The sequence below is a fragment of the Jaculus jaculus genome, chromosome 3 (assembly GCF_020740685.1).
Source record: "Jaculus jaculus isolate mJacJac1 chromosome 3, mJacJac1.mat.Y.cur, whole genome shotgun sequence".
NCBI lineage: Eukaryota > Metazoa > Chordata > Mammalia > Rodentia > Dipodidae > Jaculus > Jaculus jaculus.
Genome location: NC_059104.1, coordinates 142,240,227 through 142,265,046, shown reverse-complemented (window position 1 = coordinate 142,265,046; position 24,820 = coordinate 142,240,227). Strand labels below are relative to the sequence as shown.

General features: G+C 39.2%; 1 protein-coding gene and 1 non-coding gene across 5 annotated transcripts in view; one reads left to right on the top strand and one right to left on the bottom strand.

Annotated features, from left to right (window-relative positions):
* The window catches only part of Chd2 (chromodomain helicase DNA binding protein 2), a 144,620-nt gene that overhangs the window by 77,853 nt on the left and 41,947 nt on the right, over positions 1–24,820 (top strand). For all 4 annotated transcript variants that reach the window (XM_004658164.2, XM_045144941.1, XM_045144942.1 and 1 more), the window contains 9 exons: positions 552–742; positions 7,570–7,758; positions 12,052–12,214; positions 12,593–12,745; positions 14,980–15,051; positions 19,659–19,808; positions 20,903–21,051; positions 22,257–22,353; positions 23,868–23,960. In XM_004658164.2, coding sequence (XP_004658221.1) covers positions 552–742; positions 7,570–7,758; positions 12,052–12,214; positions 12,593–12,745; positions 14,980–15,051; positions 19,659–19,808; positions 20,903–21,051; positions 22,257–22,353; positions 23,868–23,960 — 1,257 coding nt within the window. The remainder of the gene's footprint in view (positions 1–551; positions 743–7,569; positions 7,759–12,051; positions 12,215–12,592; positions 12,746–14,979; positions 15,052–19,658; positions 19,809–20,902; positions 21,052–22,256; positions 22,354–23,867; positions 23,961–24,820) is intronic.
* On the bottom strand, positions 9,842–9,972 carry LOC123459960. Its single transcript, XR_006636691.1, has one exon. It is a non-coding gene; the product is annotated as a small nucleolar RNA SNORA33 (small nucleolar RNA).

The window sequence follows — 24,820 nt, the reverse complement described above, 5'->3', positions numbered from 1 at the left end:
AGTCACTGCAAACGATCTCCTTATCACTCTGTGTATCTTGCTTTATGTTGACACTGGGGAATGGAACCCAGGTTGTTATGCTTTGTAGGCAAGTAACTTAATCACTGAGCCATCTCTCCAGCCCAAAATTGAGCTCTTTAAATATCATGTTTTAACATCTACTGAGAAAAATTGTTATTAAGTGTATATAAATTCAAATTTGTGGTTCTTGGTGTATCTTTTCTTCAGGGTTGGAGTGCCAAATAAGCAAGAAAAGAATCTTAAAAGGAGAATGCAATTTTTTTTTTTTTCTCAGCATTTTCATCTTCCAATTTTCATCTTCTTGCTTTGGAACTTGCAATAATACCTGTGTAAGAGGCTTTTCCTTAATACCTTTCCCATAATAATGTACTCTTGAATAGGCATAGAAAAGTCCTACTATATACTAAGACAATGAAGAGATGTGTCTGTATGTGCATTTGTGATGGTATTTCTACAGAGATAATGAATACTTTAGAGTTGTTTTGATTCCCTTCTGACCTGGGTTCATTCTTTTCTGTTTTTCACTTTAGACTGTGCTGGGCAGTATTAACTGGGCCTTTCTGGGAGTGGATGAAGCCCATCGGTTGAAGAATGATGATTCTTTATTGTATAAAACTCTCATTGATTTCAAGTCCAACCACAGGCTCCTCATTACTGGCACCCCACTTCAGAATTCCCTCAAGGAACTCTGGTCCTTGCTGCACTTTATTATGCCGGAGAAGTAAGCTCCTTCATGTCAATTTCTTTTTCTTTTTAAAAAAATATTTATTTATTTGAGAGAAAGCCTATCTAGAGAGAGAGAGAGAGAGAATGAGAGAGAGAGAGAATGGGTGCACCCTGGCCTCCAGCTACTGCAAACAAACTCCAGCTGCATATGCCACCTTGTGCATCTGGTTTACATGGGTCCTGGGGAATTGAACCTAGGTCCTTTGGCTTTGCAGGCAAGGGCCTTAACCACTAAGCAATCTCCTCAGCCCAGTTTCAAAGTATGCTAGAATGTCTGAAATGTCGATGCTTTTTAATCTTAGTAGACCTTAGCAAAAACTGATATCAGTCAGGCATGGTGGCACACGCCTTTACTCCCAGCACTTGGGAGGCAGAGGTATGAGAATCACCATGAGTTCAAGGCCACCTGTGACTCCATAGTGAATTCCTGGTCAGCCTGTACTAAAAAATAAAAGACTTTTAAGCCAGGCATGTTGGCGCATGCCTTTAATCCCAGTATGTGGGAGGCAGAGGTAGGAGGATTGCTGAGAGTTCGAGGTCACCCTGAGATTACATAGTGAATTCCAAGTCAGCCTGAGCTAGAGTGAGACCCTACCTCAGAAAAACAAAAACAGAAAACCCTGATGTCATACTTCGGGAAAAACACAGGATTAAACTGAGGCAAATCATGAATAAAGGATAATAATGTGATAGGAGGCACAGAAATTAGTCTGCTAAGAGGCACACATGTGGTTATCAAAATTTGAATTAGCTAAGACATTTGGGATATAATTGTTTGATAGGAAACTTGAGAACCAGGTGTACACCTATAATTCCTGCATTTGTGAGGTGGAGGCAGGAGGATCAGAAGTTAAAGGCCAGGTACATAGTGAGGATCAGGAGTAGTTCAAGGCTCAGTTACTGCCTTAGCTGCTTGAATCCCCATCTCAATGTAAAAAATCAAACAAAAAGAAACATGTGTCCTTATTACTGTTAAAGGTTATTAATATAATGAAATAAAGTATCCAAGTACATAATTTGACAACCTTAAGTATTCCTTCCTCTTAATAATATGTGTGTATGTTCATATATGTGCAGAGGCATGTATGTCCCAGTGTGTTTGCACATGTATGCTGGTGGAGACCAGAGGACGACCTTAGGTTTCATCCTCAGGAATGCCATGTACCTTTTTATGAATTTTTAAAAAAAATTTTATTCATTTATTTGGGATAGAGAGACTGAGAGAATGGTCAAGCCAGGGCCTCCAGCTGCTGCAAACAAACTCCAGATGCAGTATCTGGCTTACATGGGTCCTGGGGAATTGAACCTGGGTCTTTTGGCTTTTGCAGGCAAGTACCTTAAATGCTAAACCATCCTTCCAGGCTTCCCCCCCCCCCCCCCCCCGCCCACCATATCCACCTTTTTGAGACAGGGTCTCTTCTTGGCCTGCAGCTTACCAATTAAGGTAGATTAACTTGCCAGTGAGCCTTATGGATTCTCTTTTCTCCACCTCCCTGGTACTGATCACAGGTGTGCACTACCACACTCCATATTTTTATGTGAGTAGTGAGGATTGAACAGAGGCAAGTACTTCACTGACTGAGCTATCTTCCCAGCCTCAAAATACACCTTAAATATAACTCTATGGCTGAAGCGATGGCTTAGTGGTTAAAGTGCTTGCCTGCAAAGCCAAAGGAACTCAGTTCCATACCCTAGGACCCACATAAGCCAGATGCACAAGGTGGCGCATGCACCTGGAGTACGTTTGCAGCGGCTGTAGGCCCTGCTGCGCCCATTCTCCTTCTCTCCCTCTGTCTCAAATAAATAACTAAAAGTAAAATATTAAAAATATATATATGTCTATGACAACAAGCATCAGTTTTAGTTCTTATTCAAACCATTAGCTTATTAAAGAATTGCATAATGTTTCTTAAACTATAGGAAAGATGTTATGTAGGTATGTACTTTTCATAAACTTAAAATTATCCAAAAATATTCAGTGGTAAGTTAGAATGAAGTATAAGTTTATTATTCCAGTTTGGTAGAGCTTACTCAGTCCCTGAATAATACTGTACCACTTATTCCATTCCTATTTTTTGGTGCCTTAAACATGCTAACCCATTAGTATTATTCTGTTGTATCTGCAATGCTCTTCTTCATAGAGCAGTTACCTTCTGAAAGCTTCAGCTATCAGCCCATTCCCTAGACCTTGCCTCTGCCTCTTGGTCTGTGGACCTCGACCTCCCCTGTTATGAGCCCAGAGAGTGTGAAGAAGCCTGGGGGTGGAATGGTGCTAGGAAACTACTTCTGGGCCTCTGGTCCCCACCTCTTTGATCAGGGCCAGGTTAAGCTGGGCAGGGCATCAGGTGTATTTATATATCTCTTGCACATTCATCAACCTATGCCAGTACCCACCCTAGCTCTCCAGTTTTATGTGTCTTTGCTCATCTTCAAGCTCCAGGGCTTCTTCAGTCCCTCCCTCTAACCACCAGGCCTTTTGCTTGGAATTAACAGGGTGTCCTCACACTGGGATTCTTATCTCCCCCTCTGCAGCTGATTCAGCTCTGTTCCCTTCCCATCAGAGTAGCTGACCTGCCTGCACTGGAAAGTAGTAAGGGACTTCCCCAGAGGGAGGGAAGAGCTGCCCCTCACCTGATAGTGAGGTTTAATTGTTTGATGGTTTGGGCTTATTGTTGGGGGGAGAAAGAAAGATTCTAGAAAAACAAAAAGCCTCAGATTATGTTTCCACTTCCTTTCAGAGTTCTTCTCTACCTAAATTAGTGTATTAGGCATGCTTATCTAACCCTATTACATAGCACCTCTTTGCTTCATGTCATTAAGTTAGTTACTTTGTTCACTGATTAACCTTGCATGCTATAGCCCTAGCATAGAACAAGCAATTCAGTGAGTAGTTGTACAGCTGATTAGCTCATTAGGCAAATACCTCACAACTTTATTTTTCTTTTTAGAAATTTTTCTTTTTTTTTTTTTTTACTGATTTCTTTTTATTTATTTATTTATAAAATTTTTATTAGCATTTTCCATGATTATAAAAAAAAATCCCATGTTAATTCCCCCCCCCCCACTTTCTCCTTTGAAATTCCATTTTATTATAGACAGACAGAGGGAGAGAAGGAGAGAGAGAGAGACATAGTGAGAATAGGTGTGCCAGGGCCTCTAGTCATTGCAAATGAACTCTAGACACATGTGCCACCACGTGCATCTGGCTTACGTGGGACCTGGAGAATCGAACCTGGGTCCTTGGGCTTCACAGGCAGTCACCTTAACTGCTAAGCCATCTCTCCAGCCCTCTTTTTTAAAAAATAATATTTTTTTATTTGACAGAGAGAGAAAGAGAGAGAATGGGCGTGCCAGGGCCTCCCGCCACAGCAAACGAACTCCAGATGCATGCATCACCTTGTGCATCTGGGTAACGTGGGTCCTGGGGAGTCAAACCTGAGTCCTTTGGCTTTTCAGGCAAACACCTTAATCGCTCCATCCCTCCAGCCCCCCCCCCCCACTTTTTTTTCCTTTTTGGTTTAGAGAAAGATTTGAGTGTCATCCAGTGACTAAGGCATTTGGACTGCTTAATGACCAACAGAAATGGTCCTTTTCCTTAGGTGTTTTCAAAACTTTCAACACCTTTATTGAGATCTTATTTACATCCCATAAAGCATATCATTGCTTTCTATTGTTAAATACATCTATAGAGCTATGTAGTCATTATCACAATATGCTTTTAGACTGTATCTTTCATACATAGTTTCTTCTTGCCTATTTATTGCTAAACTCTGTTCTTACTTTGAGCCTTGGCCAATCAGCGTTCAACTCTAGATATCCAAGTTTTCTGGAGGTTTTCTGTGTGTGTTTGTGTGTGTGTGTGTATATAATCATAATATATGAAGACTTTAGTTTCTGCCTTTCTTTCCTTGGTGTGCTGTTTTGAGATTTATCCATGTCAGTCTGTCAACAGTTGCTGCTTTTTTTTTTTTTTTTTATGTGTGTGTGTGAGAGAGAGAATATATTGGTGTACCATGGCCTCCAGCCACTGCACTCGAACTCCAGATGCATGAAAACATGGGTCTTTCTGCTTCACAGGCAAGCACCTTAACTGCTGAGCCATCTCTCAAGCCCAACAGTTGCTTTTTTATTGGGTAATAATAATCTACTTGTGTCTATTTAGAGTCTCCAGCTGGTGAATATGTTGGATTGGATGCCTTTGTTCCATATACATTTTTATTACTTCATTAGATATTTAGGAGTAGAATTGTATTGTTGGGAAAACGTAACTTTTCAGAAACTGCCTTGTTTTTCAATGTTAAGGTACCTTTCTTCCTGCCAGACATGTGAAGGTTCTGGTTTCTCTGTGTGGTCTGTCAGTACTTGGTGCATTGTGGTCTTTTTTTGTTTTGGTTTGTTTTTTTGAGGTATGTCTCACTGTAGCTTAGGCTGACCTGGAATTCACTATGTAGACTCAGGGTGGCCTTGAACTCGTGGCAGCCCTTCTACCTCTGCCTCCTGAGTGCTGGGATTAAAGGTGTGCACCACCATGCCCGGTTTGTATATGTTCTTGATTCTAGCCATTATGCTGGTATCTTGTATATCTTGTTGTTTTGACTTGCATTTCCAGAATGATTCATGCTATTGAATGTCTTTCACCTGTTCTTTAACTAATTGACTACCTTCAGTGAAATATCTACTCAAATTAGATTGTTGCTTGCATGATGAGTTGAAGTTTGAAGTATAATTTATCAGTGTGTTATGCTTTGGATAACATCTATGTTAGACTGGCTCAAAACCAAAAACAGGTCACAAAGACTTTCTTATTATAGTAACTTAATCATTTAGCATTAGGGAATGTGTTCTGTTTAAGTTATGTGTTAACACTGTGGAGTGTGAACACCTTGGTTCCTTTAAAAAAATATTTATTTATTTGCAAGGGGAGAGAGAGAGAGAATGAGAATGAATATGAATGGCTTTCCAGGACCTTTAGTCACTGCAAATTTAATTCCAGACACATGCGCCACTTTGTGCATTTGGCTTACGTGGCACTGGGGAATCAAACCCAGTTTGTTAGGCTTTTCAGGCAAGTGCCTTAACTGCTGAGACATCTTTCCAACCAAGGATGGTTTTCTTATCTTCTTGCCTCAGTGTACTTGCTTAAAATCTCCATGTTGAGTAGAATTGGCAGAGTAGGATGTTAGACATATATTTTTGAGATAATTTTATTAGTTTGAGGCAGTTTTCTTTTATTCCTAGCTGTTTTGTTGTTGGCTTTGAGGCAGGGTCTTACTGTAGTCCAGACTGACCTGGAACTTACTCTAGCCTAGGCTAGCCTTGAACTCATGGTGCTCCTCGTGTCTCCGCCTGTTGACTTCTGGGATTAAATGCATGATCCACCCGCACCTGGCTTATTCCTTGTTATTGAGAGCTTTGATAATGAAGGGATATTTTGTTAAATGCTGTCTTTGTGAGTATATCTGTTTTAATAGCAATGTTGTATTACCCTTTATTTTACCCAGTTATAGACTTTATGACTTGCTTATTTGACATTGTATTATCATTTTTTTGTGTGTGTATGTGTCATGCTTGTGTGTGTTCCATGTATGTGTAGATGCGCTCAAAGGCATTTGGCAGCTACAGGAAAACATTCTGTATCCTTCCTCTATCACTTGTCTACACATTTCCTTGAGATGAGTCTTTCTGTGAGTGTGGAGCTATGGTTTTTGTGAGCCTCAGTGATTTTCTGGTCTCTGCTCTCCATAGGAGTGGGGTTACAGTGGTGCTGTGGAATCAGACTCCAGGCAGTCTGAGGCTCTCATGCTCCAGCAAGCACTCTTACCTGCTGAGCTAGTTCCTCTGCCTCCATTATGCTATCTTGTGATTTCTAGTGTATATCTGACTTATCCATGATGTGTAATCCTTGTATATGTTGCAGGATTCATTTTGCTATTATATTGTTTCACACCCAAGTTCTGCTTAGCTTCTGAGATCAGATGCGGTTTGGTGTATACAGGATAGGATGACTGTAGATGTGCTAACATGTTTAAGACTTGCATTTTTTTGGTGTTTGTGTATGATGTGTGTGAGCACATGAGTACCCTGGTGTGTGTGTGTAGATCAGAGAACAACTTAGTCCTTGCCTGCCACCTTTTTTGAGGCTAAGTCTCTTGTTCACTTCTGTGTTTGCCATGCTAGCTGGCCTGAGAGCTCCCAGGAAATTCTCTTTTTTCTGCCTCCATACTTGCTAAGGCCATTGGGTGGTCAGATACCTACATGGCATCCAACTTTTATATGGGTTTCTAAAGTTCTAGCAAATGCTTATCTACTGAATCATTTCCTCACACCCCTCATTTATGGTTTTTGAGACATATTAATAAGTAGCTGCATGTGTGTGTATGTGAGACATCAACTTTTAAATCTATAGAATGAAGAGTTAATTTTAGAAATTAAATGCTTTCTGGATAACATTAATTATTCTTTTAACTCTATTATAGTTTGTTAATAAAAGATAGCTGATGGTTAAATCTTCTACATAACATTTGGTATGAATAGGTGCTTAGATACAAATATTTTATGCATTTCAGCCCAGTCTGAGAATTGAAAACTTGCTGTTAATCTAGTATACACTGATAACATGAACTCAAGTGATTGTTGTTTTACTTTTGTTTTCCCTTTTCTTCTGTTGATAAGCCAGAGATGAAGAAATTTTGCCCCTGCTTATAGGACAGATTGAGTTGTGTATAGCCCCCTGCCATTTAGTTCCTTCTGAAAGAAATTTTAGTTGTAAAAATGTTCCTTGCCCTCTGTAACTGAGTAACACTGTGCCAATTTGGTTCCTAGGTTTGAGTTCTGGGAAGACTTTGAAGAAGATCATGGGAAGGGGAGGGAAAATGGCTACCAGAGTCTTCATAAGGTTCTGGAGCCTTTCCTTCTTCGGAGAGTCAAGAAAGATGTGGAGAAATCTCTTCCTGCTAAAGTGGAGCAGATTCTTAGGGTAGAGATGTCAGCCCTTCAGAAGCAGTATTACAAGTAAGTTTCCATGTAGATTAAAGGGTTTAATCCATACTATGAGACCATTAGATAGGCACTAAGCATTTCCCCTATTCCTGTTTCTGTTTTTTATTTTGAGACATAAGGTCTCCCATTAAGACCCTCTTGCTTCAGCCTTCCAAATAGCTAGACATAAAGGACTATGTTGTAGGTTTGAACATGAGCTTTGTTTTCCTTTGGTTCTGGGTGTGGGTTTGCTAGATAAATGCTATACCACTGAGTTTTGTCCCCACCCATAATACAGATTCAAGTAGAAATTTGTGTTTGATCAGAAGAAAAGAAATATTTTAGTTTTTGTTTTTTAAAATATTTTTAAATGTTTTAATTTATTTACTTGCAAGCAGATAGAGATAGAAGACAGACAGACATAAAGAATAGGTGTGAGCTGGAGAGATGGCTTACTGGTTAAGCGCTTGCCTATGAAGCCTAAGGACTCTGGTTCGAGGCTCGATTCTCCAGGACCCACGTTAGCCAGATGTACAAGGGGGTGCACACATCTGGAGTTCGTTTGCAGTGGCTGGAGGCCATGTCATGCCCATTCTTTCTCTCTCTCTATCTGCCTCTTTCTCTCTCTCTGTCCATCTCTTCCAAATAAATAAATAAATAAAATAAAAAAAAATTAAAAAAAAAAAGAATAGATGTGCCAGGGCCTCTAGTCACTGTGAACAAATTCCAAATGCATGTGCCACTTTGTGTATTTGGCTTTACATGGGTACTGGAGAATTGGACCCAGGTTGTTAGGCTTTGCATGCTAGTGCCTTAACCACTAAGCCATCTATCTCGCCAGCCCTTTTATTTTTTTCTTTTAGTTTGAGCAAGTAAGAGTTTATACAGTGCTTTTCATTATATTAGGTCTGAGTTATGTTAATGCTTATTGCTAATACTCCTACTATTAAAGAAGCACATATTGCTTATTCTAAATAATTGTTTTCCATCCATTAAGTCATTTATAAAGCTTCTATAATGCTAAGTATTTTTCTGGATACTAGAAATATGAAGATGAATAGGACAATCTCCTTCCAGAGCTTTGTGTGGTAGGGAACACAGGCTAGAGACAAATAATTATAGAGTAGTATTGTTTAATGATAGGCATGTGCAAGGGCCTCATAAAGTTCAGAAGAAGCAGCACTTGTTGGACAAAGTGAATACATATTCCTTTCTAGCATTCTGAGTGGCATGGAAAATTACATATTTAGTTTGTCCTATGACCTTTAAGTCAAAATAGTGGATCTTGGATAGAGCACAGTATATAACATGCTTGTTGCTTGTTTTTGGATTTTAATTTTGAAAAATTACTATATGATCTTACCTTTTTTGGAGGGGTGTATGTGTGTGTTTTGCTGGTAGTCAAACACAAGGCCTCAGCAAAGCAAACATTACAGAGCTTAGCTCCAGCCTGTCATTTCACTTTGAAAAAAATTATTATGAGAAATTTCTAAGACTCATAGCATAGTATGCTGAGGTGCCCATAATCTAGTTTCAATGTTTTTATGGCCATTATTAGTTCATCTGCATCATTCCTTTATCCTCCAGTAGTAGTGGAATGTATTAACATAAACATACATTTTAGTCTCTGAAAGATAAGGACTTTTCTCTAATTTCAGTCTTGTTATCATGCCTAAAAGTAATCAGTAATTCCCTAACAGTTTAATTTCTGGTGAGTATTAACATTTTCAGGTTGCTAACATATGTACACATATACATGCACACACATACAAATTCACAAAAATATTCATGATATTTTGGCTTTTGCTTATTTGTATTGTTGGGCTCTATATAGGTTTACATATTATGATCTGTTGGCATGTCTCAATAATTGTAATCCTTTAAAAAATCTGACTTTAAACAATACAAAAACAAATTAATTAAGTCTTATAAAAATGCTTTAACATTATGGTATTGTAGCCTTATATATATATTTTTTTTAGTTTGGTTTCTCAAGGTAGGGTCTCACTTTAGCATACACTGACCTGGAATTCACTGTGAAGTCTCAGGGTGGCCAAGAAACGCATGGTGATCCTCCTACTTTTGCCTCCCATGTGCTGGGCCACCACACCTGTCTTATTGTAGCCACTTTCAGGGCTCTTAATGACTTCAGCTATCTTTAAGGCTCATAAAATAGCATCACTATTGGTAGTTTTTAATAAATTTCTGCAGAAGCATGTTCAGATAAGCAGATTAAGTGGCTGGTATCAAACTGCTTTTTCTTTCATTTTACCAGTATTATTCTAATATAGAAGATAACTAAAATGGATTTTCTGAGCTAGGAGTGCAGCATTTTCAATGGAAGGGAACTTTAGCCTGTTTTGTCTGATGTATGTGATCCATTTCCATAAATTTTGAGATGTACTTATACTTAATATTCAGTGAGAAAGGTATTTGCTATCTTTATTTAAGTCTCTCTTTAAGTCTTCTTTCATACATGTACATGTTGTATTTTGGTCATACTCCCATAATCTTCTCTTACCCCCTCCCATTCCACTTGAATCTCTTCTACTTTGCTGCCTACTAAAGGCTATACCACTGTTCCCTGTACCCCGCACCTCCATTAATTGCTATTAGTGCCTCAGGGAGTTATCGGATCTCAAAAATCCTCTCCTTCATATAGGAGAAATGTTGACTGGCTGTATTGTGTGTACAGGTAGCCACAGGTGCTGTGAGTTTTTGTTTGCATAGAACATGTTATGTTCCGATGATACAGTTTCACAACATTCTTCCCATCCTGTGGCTCTTACATTGTTTCTGCACCCTCTTCTCCAGGCTGGTCTCAAACTTACAGTGATTGTCCTACTTTACTCAGCCTCCTAAGTACTGGGATTAATGGCATGCACCACTATGCCCAGCCACACTTTAAAAATGTTTTTTATTCATTTTTTGTGAGGTGAGAGAGTGAGGGAGAGAATAAGAATGAGAATGAACATGGGAATGCCAGGGTTTCTTGCGACTATAATAATCAAACTCCATATGCATGTGCCACTTTGTTCATCTGCCTTTACATGGACAACAGGGAGTTGAACCCAGGCTGACAAGCTCTACAAGAAAGCACCTTTAACTGCTGAGTCATCTCCCCAGCCCTCAACGTTCACTTATTCTCTGCACTGATGAGTTTTGAATATTTCTGATAGTTACTCCAACTGGACATTTTTTTGCCATTTTTATTTTTATTTATTTATTTGCAATTTTAAAGTTAAATATCCACTTTCCATTTTTAAAATTAATATTTTATTTATTTATTGGAGAGAGAGAAAGAGGCAGAGTTGGGGTGAGAAAATGGGCATGCCACCTTGTGCATCTGGCTTATGTGGGTCCTGGGGAATTGAACCAAGGTCCTTTGGCTTTGCAGACAAATTCATTAACTGCTCAGCCATCTCTCCAGTTCATTTCAAAACTTTTGACTAATGATATTTGTTTTGGCATAATTATGAACTGATCAATTAAAATTGTGCTTCAATTTTTAGTATTTACTATACATGTTTATGCTTTAAAGCTCTCATAGTTAGGTAGACCTTATTTGAATTGATTTTCTCTGTCGTTTTCACATATATGTTGAGTATTCCTTCTGTGAAGCAGAAATATTTCATATTTTGGATTTTCAGAAATATTTGCCTATACTGCATGAGATATCAACCAATATCTTATTTTAGATGACTTTCAATTTTATATTGCAATGAATACTTCAGTGATAATCATACACATATGCTTAAGTATGTATTTATACATTCGTGTATTTGTGTGTGTGTGTGTATACATGAATGTCCATGTAACATCTAGAATTTTTAATATTCTTTTTTAAAAATAGTTTTATTTATATATGAGAGAGAAAGGGAAGGAGGGAGGGGGAGAGAGAGAGAGAGGAAGGAAGGAAGGAAGGAAGAGAATGGATGTGCCAGGGCCTCTAGCCATTGCAAACAAACTCCAGATGCATGTGTCACCCTGTGCATCTGGCTTTACATGGCTACTGGGGAATAGAACCCAGGTCCTTTGGCTTTGCAGACAAATTCCTTAACTGCTCAGCCATCTCTCCAGTCCCTGTTTTAGTATTCTTGTGTCAAATGAGGTTGACATACCTAGTAGAATCCTTAAAACTCCAGTTCTGATGGAGAAATGAAGGATCATGATTGATTAACAGGAAATGTGAAATAAAAATGTCTAATTGTCTTAATGGTGTTAGTTTAGATTTGTGTTTTTTAAAATTTTCATTATTGTTTCCTTTTGATACCCTAAACTCTATGCTTTTGAATTTAATAGTACCATTATCATTTTAATTTGTAGATGGATTCTGACCAGGAATTACAAAGCTCTTGCCAAAGGAACAAGAGGCAGCACGTCTGGTTTTCTTAATATTGTGATGGAATTGAAAAAATGCTGCAACCACTGCTATCTGATTAAGCCTCCTGAGGAAAATGAAAGGGAGAACGGTCAGGAGATTCTTCTGGTATGTGCTTCCTTTTTCCTGTGATTACTCTCAAAAGCAGCTTAGTTTCTTTAAATGTTTTTATCAAAATGTCCCTTCAAGGAACATTAAAAGAAGCTTTCAGAGTCATAAGAGAGAAGCTGAGAGTGATGCACATGCCCAGACCTGGGTGGTGATGGGAGAGCTACTGCCCCACCAGGGATGTGGTGGAGGTAGGGGATACTGAGTTTGAGGATAGCTTGGACGACATAGAGAAACTCTGCCCACAGACAAACAAAAATAGATAAGAAAAGCTAAATAAAGGAAAGCTCTGGGAAACATATCATTATGGATACCAGGTTAAGTAGAACAGTTCACCAATCATGTGTTTGAGTGTAATGGAGTGTGTTAAATCTTTAGTCTCTAATAAGGAGCAGCGGGAAGTTGATTCTGTTAGACAAACTGCTGACAAGACTTCGAGATCGGGGGAACAGAGTCCTCATCTTCTCGCAGATGGTGAGGATGCTGGACATCCTGGCCGAGTACCTCACTATTAAGCACTATCCTTTCCAGGTAAGGTGGTCCAGTAACTGGGCTCCTTTCCCTCTCCTTCTTTCCCTCACTCCCATTCAAGTTGAGACAAATTGCCTGTTCAAAAAAAATTGAGGTTGATATTTTAAGAAGGTCTTAGTTTTTCTCCCATTTTCAGGCTACTCTATAATGAAATTGATGGTGAGAGGGAAGAATAGAGGAAGAATAATTTGCCCACGAAAAATATGCTATCCTACTTATTAACATGTGGTATCAAAGTAAGAGGAATGAATGTGAACTTAATTCTAGAATCCCAAATACTAGGAAGAAGAAAAAAAATAGGTAGCTTCATTATGTCCCCCCTTAGAGAATTTGACCTTGATTTGAGGCTGGGAGCAAAGCATAATGCGTTCTTGGAATATTCTGGTCCCCAAAGCAAGTGGGGCCTCCCCTTTTCTATGCAGACTGACTAGAGCTAAATTTCATCTTTATGCCATTGTCTCCTACTGGGAAAAAATTTCTTTAGCATAATATTTTTCTGTGTGATTAGTCTATGTGAAGTTTATCTCTGACCTGTTTGTAGACATTTAGATGTATACAAATTATTTTGATACATGATACAACAGTTTTAGGGTACTTTGAATATCAAGATTTATTTTAGGGCTGGAGAGATGCTCAGTGCTTAGGACACTTGCCTGCAAAGCCTAATGATCTGTATTCGATTACCCAGTAACCATATAAAGCCAGATGCACAAAGTGGTGCATGCATCTAGAGTTTGTTTGCAGATGCTGGAAGCCCTGGCTTACCCATTCTCTCTGTCTCTCTTTTCTCTATCTCTCTGCTTGTAAATAAATGAATAAAAATATTTAAAAAAGAAAAGAAAAAATACCAGAGGCAATGAAGGACATTAAAAATTTTTATTTTGAAAATTCTTTTTTTTTTTTTTTTTTTGAATGGTTGGGTTTTTCTCTTCTACTAAGTGTTATGGTATTGAAGAAACTTTGAGTGAATGATTATTACATTGTAATATGACCCAGCTGCAGCACTTACTGACAGTGTGCCTTTACAGCCATAATAACTTGGGTGTCGTAGAATAGAGCTTAATTCTGTGGCTTTTATCAGGACACCACTTTATGCAAACAATGAATTCTCTCAGTGTGCCTGATTCCTGGGAGCTTTCATTTGTGGTAATTCTGTTGTCTTTTTTCTCTCTAGGGAATAAATAAACTGGTGTATTTCAGGTCTATTAGATATCTCATATAATCAGTGACTCCTGAGCAATTATCTTAATGCCTTATGTTAATTGAAAAAAGGGGGCATTTAGGTTGTCTCATTTCAAATATAGGCTGTGAACCTGCTTTTTAAAAAATACCTGGTTTAAGTCCTCGATTATAGTTGCTTCTAGTCTGTGAGAAAGATAAAAGGACCTTCTCATGTGTAAGTAAAGTTGAATTCAGGTAACTGTGGATCTGATGGCAGAGCTCTGGGAAGAGGTAGGTCTTACGGACCCTGCATGGATCAGTTTTTCTTAGAAAATCAGTTATTTCTTCATCTCAAGGGGTGACTTTCAGGGGACAGTATATTAAGACCGTTTTAAATAGTGAGGCATGTTTATTTGTATAACATACAAGTATTATTTTTAAATGTTTGTTTTCGTGTATTAAATAGTTTTACTGTGGTGATTGTCCTGTATCTGAGATGTTTTTAACACAGGAATTATGTAAACTAATACATGTTAAAGGCTGTTTTGCATTTGATGCAATTGATCACATGAATACTAGAGGATAATTTTTAGAAATCCTGGTATAGATCATCAGTTGATTTTTAGCAATTTTCAAAATTTTAGCAAAATATTTTCCAAAGTAAGTAATTTTGGGGGTTTATACAGCAATTAATAGTCATACTTTTAGCCACATTACCTAGGAAACATTATTTTTTATAGGAACTATATACTGGGTGACCAGTGTGATGTTATTTCCCAGTGTGACGTGCTAGGGTTTTTTCATCTTTGTCCTTTTAGGATCTGGCAACTGTTCTGATCCTTGGGTAAGCCTAGACAGCCCTTTGACTCAGAGTTGTCTGACCTTGAGTCTGTAACTGGAGAGCTTGGGTCACTGAAGATATGCTGTTTACACATAGTTCCTTCAGTACTTCGTCAGTGCCTTTCAGTTATTTTTACTCAGTGGAGTCTGGGTGATCAAAGTTGCAAGTCTGTTCTATTCTGAGTGTAGCTGATCTTCCTCCCTCACTATTTTCTTGTGTCTTATTTTTATAGCGCCTGGATGGTTCCATCAAGGGAGAAATCCGAAAACAGGCGTTGGATCACTTCAATGCAGATGGGTCTGAGGTACATTATGCATGGCTTGTTATTTGGGCAACTTGGGTTCTGTATTAGGGGAAAGTCTTTCCAGCTTAATGTGTTGTTTCAGAAACATTTTATAATAGACTTCTGTCTTGATGAGAATGAGAAATCCCTAATACAAGAGATGCCTAGAAATCCCTAATACAAGAGATGCCTGTGTTGTTGTTTGTCACTTCCTAAAAGCATGTGTGCTTGTTTAGTGCCCCTAGGCTGGAATAATGATGGCTCTAGTGGCTTCTAGGTACCAATTTATAGTTTTGGCAGAGTAGGAAGGCAAGGGTGGAGGAAGCAGTACCAGTAGGATTGATTTTGATAGACTGCTGCATCACGATTCTGATCTGTACTTTTGTGGTAACTCATGCTTGAACAGCATGTTTGTAAAATTTCAAACACGTGTGACTCTTGGAATGGTGTAACTTAATGTTTTTGATTTATGCAACAGCAACATTTTTAAATTACTAAGTGTTTGTTTGACTTGGCATTATAAAGTATTTTGGTTTGAACCCATTTGTATTAGAGCTATTTTACATTATAACTTGTGCATATCTCAATTAACAAATGACACTTGGAATTAGAGAGAAATGGAGAAGAGTTTTAGTGTAAGTAAAAGCAATAATGCAAGGTAAAGGAAACAGTGAAGAGAGTCCAGAAGTGGAAGTGTTTTGGGAGAGAATGCTAATTCTGTCTCCTCATCTACTATGTTCTTAGTAGCTGGAAGAGATTTAATGTTCTGATTTCTGCAAAGCTTTAAAAACTTAGTGATTTTGTTTCTGCTGTTACTTCAGAATGGCATGCCCACTGTCTCTAAATGTACATCCAGTGCTAGTGAGGCTAGTGTTCTGGCTGTTTTACTTCTCTTTGAAGGGATTTGGACATTAATACATTTAGGATCAAATCTGTGCATAATTAAGGATAAGGGAAACTGAGTTATCTAATTAGTGGTCATCACCTAATTCTTATCCTTCTTTTCCTATTCTCAATTTCTTTAGCTGTGAAACCACAATGTTTTCAAAACCTACTTCATAGTATTCTGTGAGAGTTAAGCTGGGTAATAAACATGAGACACTCATACACTACTTGATGTAATAAATATTCAATAAACACCAGCTATTTTTTATTAGAAAGCATTTGTTTGGAATGGTTTTGTGTTCCCTTAATATTAAAGATAGTAAGAGTTAAATGTTCCATCTTCTTTCTTGCTAGAATAAACTAAACTTGCTTTTGCATCGTTCTTTGATTCCCATCATCCTTCATAGTCATATATAAAATAGAGGTAGTCGATTAAAGAGATAGCCCAGCTGGTAAAGTGAGGCCCTGGGTTTGATCTCCAGAAACCATTTTATTTTTAAAGTCAAACTTGGTGGTATGTCCTTTTAACCCCAGCCTGGGGAGGTGGACCCCTGGGGCTCGCTGGTCAGCCAGTCTAGTCTATTTGTGAGGTCCAGGGAGAACAATTGACAGTGCTTGAAGAAAAGAAACCTGTAGTTGTTCTTTGGCTTCTACACATGCATGCACATGCTCATGAACATGCTCATTAATACACACACACATTCTCTTTCTATATATCCATATGTATGGATATACATATGTGTGTGTATACACACACACACATGTTTATATATTTTTTCCACAGTCTTTTAAAAAATAATTTTAAGGGCTGGGACTTAACAGATAAAGGCACTTATTTGCAAAACCTGCCAGCTCGTGTTTGATTCCCCAGTACAGACACAAAAGGCAGACAAAAAAGTGGCACCTACATCTGGACTTTGTTTGCAGTGGCAGTAGGCCCTGGTGTGCCCATATTCATGTCTCTCTCTCTTTCTCAGATAACTGAAATATTAAAGCTTTTTTTAAAAAATATTTTTTGTCATTTTTATTTCTTTATTAGAGAGAGAGGGAGAGAAAGAGACAGAGAGGGAATGGGCGCGCCAGGACTTCCAGCCACTGCAAATGAACTCCAGATGTGTGCGCCCCCTTGTGCATCTGGCTAACGTGGATCTTGGGGAATCGAGCCTCGAACCGGGGTCCTTAGGCTTCACAGGCAAACGCTTAACCACTAAGCCATCTCTCCAGCCCCCACCCTTTTATTTTGGTTTTTCAATGTAGGATCTCACTCTGGTTCAGGCTGATCTGGAATTCACTGTGTAGTCTCAGGGAGGCCTCAAATTCACGGCAATTCTCCTACTTTTGCCTCCCGAGTGCTGGGATTAAAGGTGTGTGCCACCACACCCAGCTTCTAAAACTAATATTTTTTAAATTAAATATTTGGTATTGCAAGAAATATATTTTCTTTTTCTTTTTTTCTCTTTTTTTGTTTTAAGGTAGGGTCTCACTCTTGTCCAGGCTGACCTGGAATTCACTATGGAGTCTCAGGGTGGCCTTGAACTCACGGCAGTCCTCCTACCTCTGCCTCCCGAGTGCTGTGATTAAAGGCGTGCGCCACCACGCCCGGCTCAAGAAATGTATTTTCAGGGCTGGAGAGATGGCTTAGCGGTTAAGCGCTTGCCTGTGAAGCCTAAGGACCCCGGTTTGAGGCTCGGTTCCCCAGGTCCCACGTTAGCCAGATGCACAAGGGGGCTCACGCGTCTGGAGTTCGTTTGCAGAGGCTGGAAGCCCTGGCGCGCCCATTCTTTCTCTTCCTCTATCTGTCTTTCTCTCTGTGTCTGTCACTCTCAAATAAATAAATAAATAAATAAATAAAATTAAAAAAAAAAAGAAATGTATTTTCATTTAGCAAATTCAAAAGATAATGAAGAGTACCTACACAAAGACTTTTATAAAAGCCTCACCCAAGCAACTTCGTTTTGCATTAATTAGGTCTGTTTACATTTAAACTGATTGAACCATTTATTTCTTATTCTTAGCTAATTGGGACTATGCTGTATATAGTTTTATTGTCACTGTTTAGTCTAAATTATACTTTGAGAATTTTTTACTATGTCATTGAAGACCTTGTAGAATTTATTTCTACTGTCTTAATGCCTAAACCATAGTTCTTTAACCATTTTATTATTGTTAGATATTGTATAGACTATATAAACATTTGTAAAAAGATGCTTGATACTTTTTTTTAATGTATGGTCTCACTCTAGTCCAGGCTGAATTCACTATGCAGTCTTAGGGTGGCCTCGAACTCACTGGAATCATCCTATCTCTGCCTCCCAAGTGCTGGGATTAAAGGCATATCCCAGTGTACCCCAGCCTCATTTTGTTATTTTACATTTATAAAGTCATTTGTATTTACACTGTTTATATACACTTATTTGTTGTTGTAATAACATTGAGTTTCATCATGTTTTAACTTTTGTTAATTTGATAGTAGACATAGTCCACATATACTTTATAGTCCCTTTGTCAAAGAATGACATGGAAAGTTGTGTATGTGATCATTCAGAGCACAGGTTTTATTTGACCTACTAGGTATTTCTTCCTAAATTGTTTTCTGTTTTATCTTTAGGCCTGTCTTCAGATAGGTAATTCTCTCAGAAGTCCACATATATGTACTTGTAGAGAAAGGCAGAGAGAGAGAGAGAATGGGTATACCAGGGCCTCCAGCCACTGCAAACAGATTACAGATGCATGCACTACTTTGTGCATCTGGCTTTTTGTAGGTTCTGGGAAATCGAACCTGGGTCCTTAGACTTTGCAGGCAAATGCCTTAACCAGTGAGCCATCCCTCCAGCCCATAAATTCTGCTTGGAGATCTTTTTATATGCTAAAATTACCCATTTACTGAGATACAAGCCTAAACCAGTTTTTCCCGCCCCCTTTTCTATTTTTTTTTGAGACAGATTTCCATGTACCCCATGTTGGCCTTCAATTCATTGTATAACCAAGGATGATCTTGAACTTACATTGATCCTCCTGTCTCTGCCTCTTGAGTGTTGATAGTATAGGTGATTGCCAACGATGCCTAGCATCTTTTTAAAGGAAATATTGTTTATTTATTTGAGAGAAGTGGAGAGGAGAGGGTATGAGCATACCAGGACCTCCTGCTTCTGCAAACAAACTCCACTTTTGTGTGCCACTTGGTGTGCCTGGCTTTATGTGGGTTCTGGGGAAATGAACCCAGCTGTCAAGCTTTGCAATAAAATACCTTTAACCACTGAATCATCTCCCCAGCCCCCAGACATGAACTTTTGACATTAACATGTTAGGCTTTTTTACTGTGGCTCACTCAGTTCATTTTCCTTCTGCTCATATGTTTTGCTGAGCACTCAAATACAGGCAAGGTGATTGTGCTTTCTCAGTCTTCACTGTCATTGTTGTGGAAACTTAGAAAATATATATGTGGTATTTTGGTTAACTTAAACGTGCTAGCTTTAGCCAGGACATAATAACTTCTCTTGCTCCTGTTGCCTTATTGGATTCTGTGTTATGCCTTTGTCCACTGCACTGATTCTTCCTCTTAATCACATGAAAATTCCCTCTGCCATCAAGTCCTTGCCCTTATTTTAGCCTCCATAAAGTTTGTCCATCATATCTCACTTTTCTCCACACCTGCAGGGGTTTCCAGGTGTAAGGGCTAATTGGACTATCAGACTGTTTCTGAGAAGGCCACTGCATAAAGTAGTGTATTGCATTGTGTACAGGACTTCTGTTTCCTGCTCTCCACAAGGGCTGGTGGCCTGGGCATCAATTTGGCTTCAGCGGACACAGTTGTCATCTTTGACTCTGACTGGAACCCCCAGAACGACTTGCAGGCACAGGCCCGAGCCCACAGGATTGGTCAGAAGAAGCAGGTCAGTGGCTTTGGGGTAGAACCAAGAGGGTTATGCATCCCTTTCAGGATATTTGTAAAATGCTTCTTTTCCCTACTGCTTTGCTTTTATTCCCCTGGGGTCAATTTCTGCTTAATTGTATAGAATGCAGCTGTCTTTGTACCTAAGAATTCCTTATATGGACCCTTAATCTTTCTGTCTTTGAAAAACATGCCATTAGTGACTTTCTATGCATTTACCAGGAAAGATTTATGAAAAGCCAGCCTAGCTGAATTTTTGGTGTTTAAATATAGTTGCTAAAAAGTATAGTATTGTTCCAGATATTAGCTCTGAAGTACATTGGAAAAGCTCATGCTTGTTTCTTTCCTATAAGAATCTCAAAGTCTCCTCTGGTATTGACTAGCTTGGAAGTTTTATGTGTAGCTTTTGATTCAGCTTTTATAAAACCAATGAACCTGATTATTCTGTAGGACAGTTTTCATCAGAATAAGATAATATATCTTTAGAAGCAATTTTATTTAAGAATGTAACTTGTAGAAGTAAATACTCCCTCCCAAAATAAAATTGAAAAACAAACAAACACAGTAACTTACAGATAATACAACTACTGCATCTGCTTATTCTAGTTAATAGGCTGTTGTGGCTTATAGTCATGTATGGTACTAGAGAATTCACCTTATTCATTTTCACTCCTCTTGATTTTTTTTTTGGGGGGGGGGGGGTTCAAGGTAAGGTGTCATTCTAGCCCAGGCTGACCTGGAATTCACTATGTAGTCTCAGGGTGTCTTTGAACTCAGTGATCCTCCTACCTCGGTCTCCCATGTGCTTGGATTAAAGGTGTGCACCACAATGCCTAGCTCCTCTTGTTTTTTTTAAATTTTTTTGTTTGTTTGTTTTGTTTTTTTTGAGGTAGGGTCTTACTCTGGCCCAGGCTGACCTGGAATTCACTATGTAGTCTCAGGGTGGCCTCGAACTCACAATGATCCTCCTACCTTTGCCTCCCAAGTGCTGGGATTAAAGGTGTGCCTGGCTTTCCTCTTAATTTTTTAACAGGAAACTTTTTTCTGTTTCATTCTTTTAAACTAGGAATAAGCAAAACATTTTCTTTTTTATAGGTGAATATTTACCGCTTGGTTACAAAAGGGACTGTGGAAGAGGAGATCATAGAACGGGCCAAAAAGAAGATGGTATTGGATCATCTGGTGATTCAGCGCATGGATACCACTGGCCGGACAATCCTGGAGAATAACTCAGGAAGATCCAAGTAAGTGCCAGAAAGATTGGGACACAGGCATAATCAGATTGATTTTATGGTAACTTTGTTGAGGAAGGGTTTTGCTCTAGCCCAGCTGCCCTGGAATTCACTATGTAGTGTTAGGTGGCCTTGAACTCAAGGCAATCCTCCTACCTCTGCCTCACAAGTGCTGAGATTAAAGGTATGTGCCACCATGCCTGGTTTATGTAAACTTTTGATATGATCTTGACAGGAATTATTTTTCTTTTTTAATTTAAAACATTTTTATTTATTTATTTGAGAGAGTGTAGAAAAAGAATGGACATACTGGGGCCTCCTGGTGCCTCAAATGAACTCCAGTGTATCCAATGTATCACATTGTGTGTCTGGCTTACGTGGGTCCTTGGGAATCCAACTGCTGCCCTTTGGCTTTGCAGGCAGTACCTTAACAGCTAAGCTATCTTTCTAGCCTCCCTCCCCCCCCCCCCCCCCCGTTTGGTTTTTCAAGGTAAGGTTTCACTCTAGTCCAGGCTGACCTGGAATTTACTAGGTAGTCTCAGGGTGGCTTCAAACTCACAGTGATCCTTCTACCTCTGCCTCCCGAGTGCTGGGATTAAAGCTGTGTGCCACGGTTTCCAGCTTGAGCCTCTCTTTTTTTGAGGTAGGGTCTTATTTTAGTCCACACTGACCTGGAACTCACTCTGTAATACCAGGCTCACCTCGAATTCACTGTGAACTTCCTACCTCTGCCTCCTAGCTAGGATTAAAGGCATGTACTACCATGCCCAGCTAGACAGGAATTTTTTTTTACCATATGCATTATTAGTTCTTTCATTACCTGGCAGCAGACCATGTCCTAACTGCATGAAGGTTATTGCCATTTTCTTTTGTCTTCCCTTATGTTTTGTTGTCCCTCAGCTTTCTGCCTCACATTCTCCCTCTTCTTTCTGCATCCTCCTTGCTTCTGCTTCTGGCTCCTTATGTGGCATGACACAACAGCAGCAGGAGACACTGTTGTTTTTGACTTTTCAGCAGTGACTCTATTAGATTGAGCTGGCAGCTGTTTATTTATTTATTATTTATTTGAAAGAGAGAAAGAGAAAATGGGCATGCCAGGGCCTCCAGCCACTGCAAATGAATGCCAGACGCACATGCTGCTTTTGCATCTGGTTTATGTGGGTCCTGTAAAGCTGACTTGACAGTCTTGACATCAGTGCTATACTTTACTTCTACAGCTCAAATCCTTTCAATAAAGAAGAGCTGACAGCTATCTTGAAATTTGGAGCAGAGGATCTTTTCAAAGAAATTGAAGGAGAGGAATCAGAGCCTCAGGTAATCAGTAGTAAAGGGGTAACTATTTTGCATGCAAATCAGTACAAAGGTTCTTGACAAAACTAAAAGTAGAACTTCCGTCTGACTCACTTCTGCCACTCCTGGGAATATGCTTAAAGGAATACTTCAAATGGTAGGACAGCTATGCCCATTGTACCACTACTCATAATAGATACTCTGGTTGTGAGTCTATACATAGATGCATAAAGAAAATGTACACACACACAGACACAATGGAGTTGAATTTATCCACAAGGAAATATGATGTTTACATCATATGAATGGAAGTGGAGATCATATATTTTTAAATGTTACTGGCAACAAATATCTGTTGTTATACACTATAATGAATATGTAGTGAGACCATCATATTAAGTGAAATAAGCTAGACTCAAAAAGACAAATATCGCCGGGCATGGTGGCGCACACCTTTAATCCCAGCACTTGGGAGGCAGTGGTAGGAGGATCGCCATGAGTTTGAGGCCACCTTGAGACTACATAGTGAATTCCAGGTTAGCCTGAGCTAGAGTGAGTCCGTACTTCGAAAAAGAACAACAACAAAAAACCAAACCAAAACAAAACAAGACAAATAACATGTTTTCTCTCATGTGGAACTTCCGATTTCATATACACACACACACACACCCTCCCCCCAGTCGTATATATGACATGAACATAAAAAGTGGTCTATTTGGGAAGAGAAGAGGTACTAGTGAACGGGAGAGTGGAGGCAGGAGAGGGTAATGAGAGGTGAGGACGGTCAAAGTATGTGAGGCACTAGAATGAAAATGTCATTATGAAACCCATCATTCTGTACAACAAATGTATGCTAGTAAAATATTTTTAAAAAATGTTTTGTCTGAGCATCTAAATATTTCAAGAAGCAGATTCCTTTTTAAACTAAACTTAAATTCTTACTACATTAAATAGAAGAGAATGCCTAAAACATTTAAGGATTGTGTATTTTCTTTAATAGTTTTCTTATACTTCCTCAAGTTACAGGGCTGGGGAGAAGAGGGCTCAGTGGCTAAAGGCACTTGCTTGCAAATCTTGCCATCCTGGGTTCAGTTCCCCAGTACCAGTGGCACATGTGTATGAATATTTTTGCAGTGGCAAGAGGCCCTGGTGCCTATTCATTCTCTCTCCTTGCAAATACTTAAAGATATTAAAAAATAATAATTCCTTGAGTTTTACCAAACCTTTTCTTTTTTTTTTTTTTTTTTTTTGAGGTAGGGTCTCAGACTAGCCCAGGCTGACCTTGAAATTCACTGTGTAGTCTCTTAGGGTGGCCTCAAACTGATGGCAATCCTCCTACCTCTGCCTCCCGAGTGCTGAGATTAAAGGTGTGTGCCACCACGTCTTGCTTACCAAGTCACTTGAATAGATAATTGCTTGAAACTTTGAAGGTAAAGGATGCAGAACTAAAGCTGTGTTAGTTTACTTTCATCTGTCACATGCTGTAAATCTGAAGGTAATTGCATTTTCCTATATCTTTGTTGCCATTTTTCTTTTAGGAAATGGATATTGATGAAATTTTGCGCTTAGCTGAAACTAGAGAGAATGAAGTATCAACAAGTGCCACTGATGAGCTTTTGTCCCAGTTTAAGGTATGAAGATTGCTGTGGGAGAGCATTCTCAGCGCTGATTTATGAGCTAATAATTGCTTGTGTCTTGAACACTTTCTTTGTAGTGGATGCTTTCTATTTCCTTTGCCTTGGTGGCTTTGTGAGTTATTAAGTATGTTGTGTACATACTCTACGGACCTCCTCATGAAAATAACCATGGAGAGATGGCTTAGTAGTTAAGCGCTTGCCTGTGAAACCTAAGAACCCCAGTTCGAGGCTCGATTCCCCAGGACCCATGTTAGCCAGGTGCACAGGGGCCGCATGTGTCTGGAGTTTGTTTGTAGTGGCTGGAGGCCCTGGCGTGTCCATTCTCTCTCTCTCTCCCTTTTTCTCTCTCTCCCTCTGTTGCTTTCAAATAAATAAATAAAAAATAAATAAACAAAAACAGTTTTTAGAAAAAAGAATAGAATCATGGAAACGGGCCATCCTGCTCAGAATCAGGTGCTGAGGAAAGGAAGCTGTCCAGAAGGCTGAGAACATGACAGTGGTGTGGCAGGAGGAGCAGAAGTATTTATGCTCATGGGCTCATCGATAGACTCACATGCCACAGAAGGGTTAGAGGCATTCAGACTTTAGGCGCTGACAATTGGGAGGCTCTTTTTGTTTTTGGTTTTTTTGAGGTAGGGTTTCACTGTAGTCCAGGCTGACCTGTAATTCTCTATGTAGCCTCAGGGTGGCCTCAAACTTAAAGTATTCCTCCTACCTCTGCCTCCCAAGTGCTGGGATTAAAGGTGTGTTCTACCACGCCTAGCAATTTGGAGGCTCTATCTTTCCTCTTCTCCCCTTCCTTATCTCCTCTCTTCCTGGCCCCACCCCTTATAAAGGGAGGTGAAGGGGTAGTC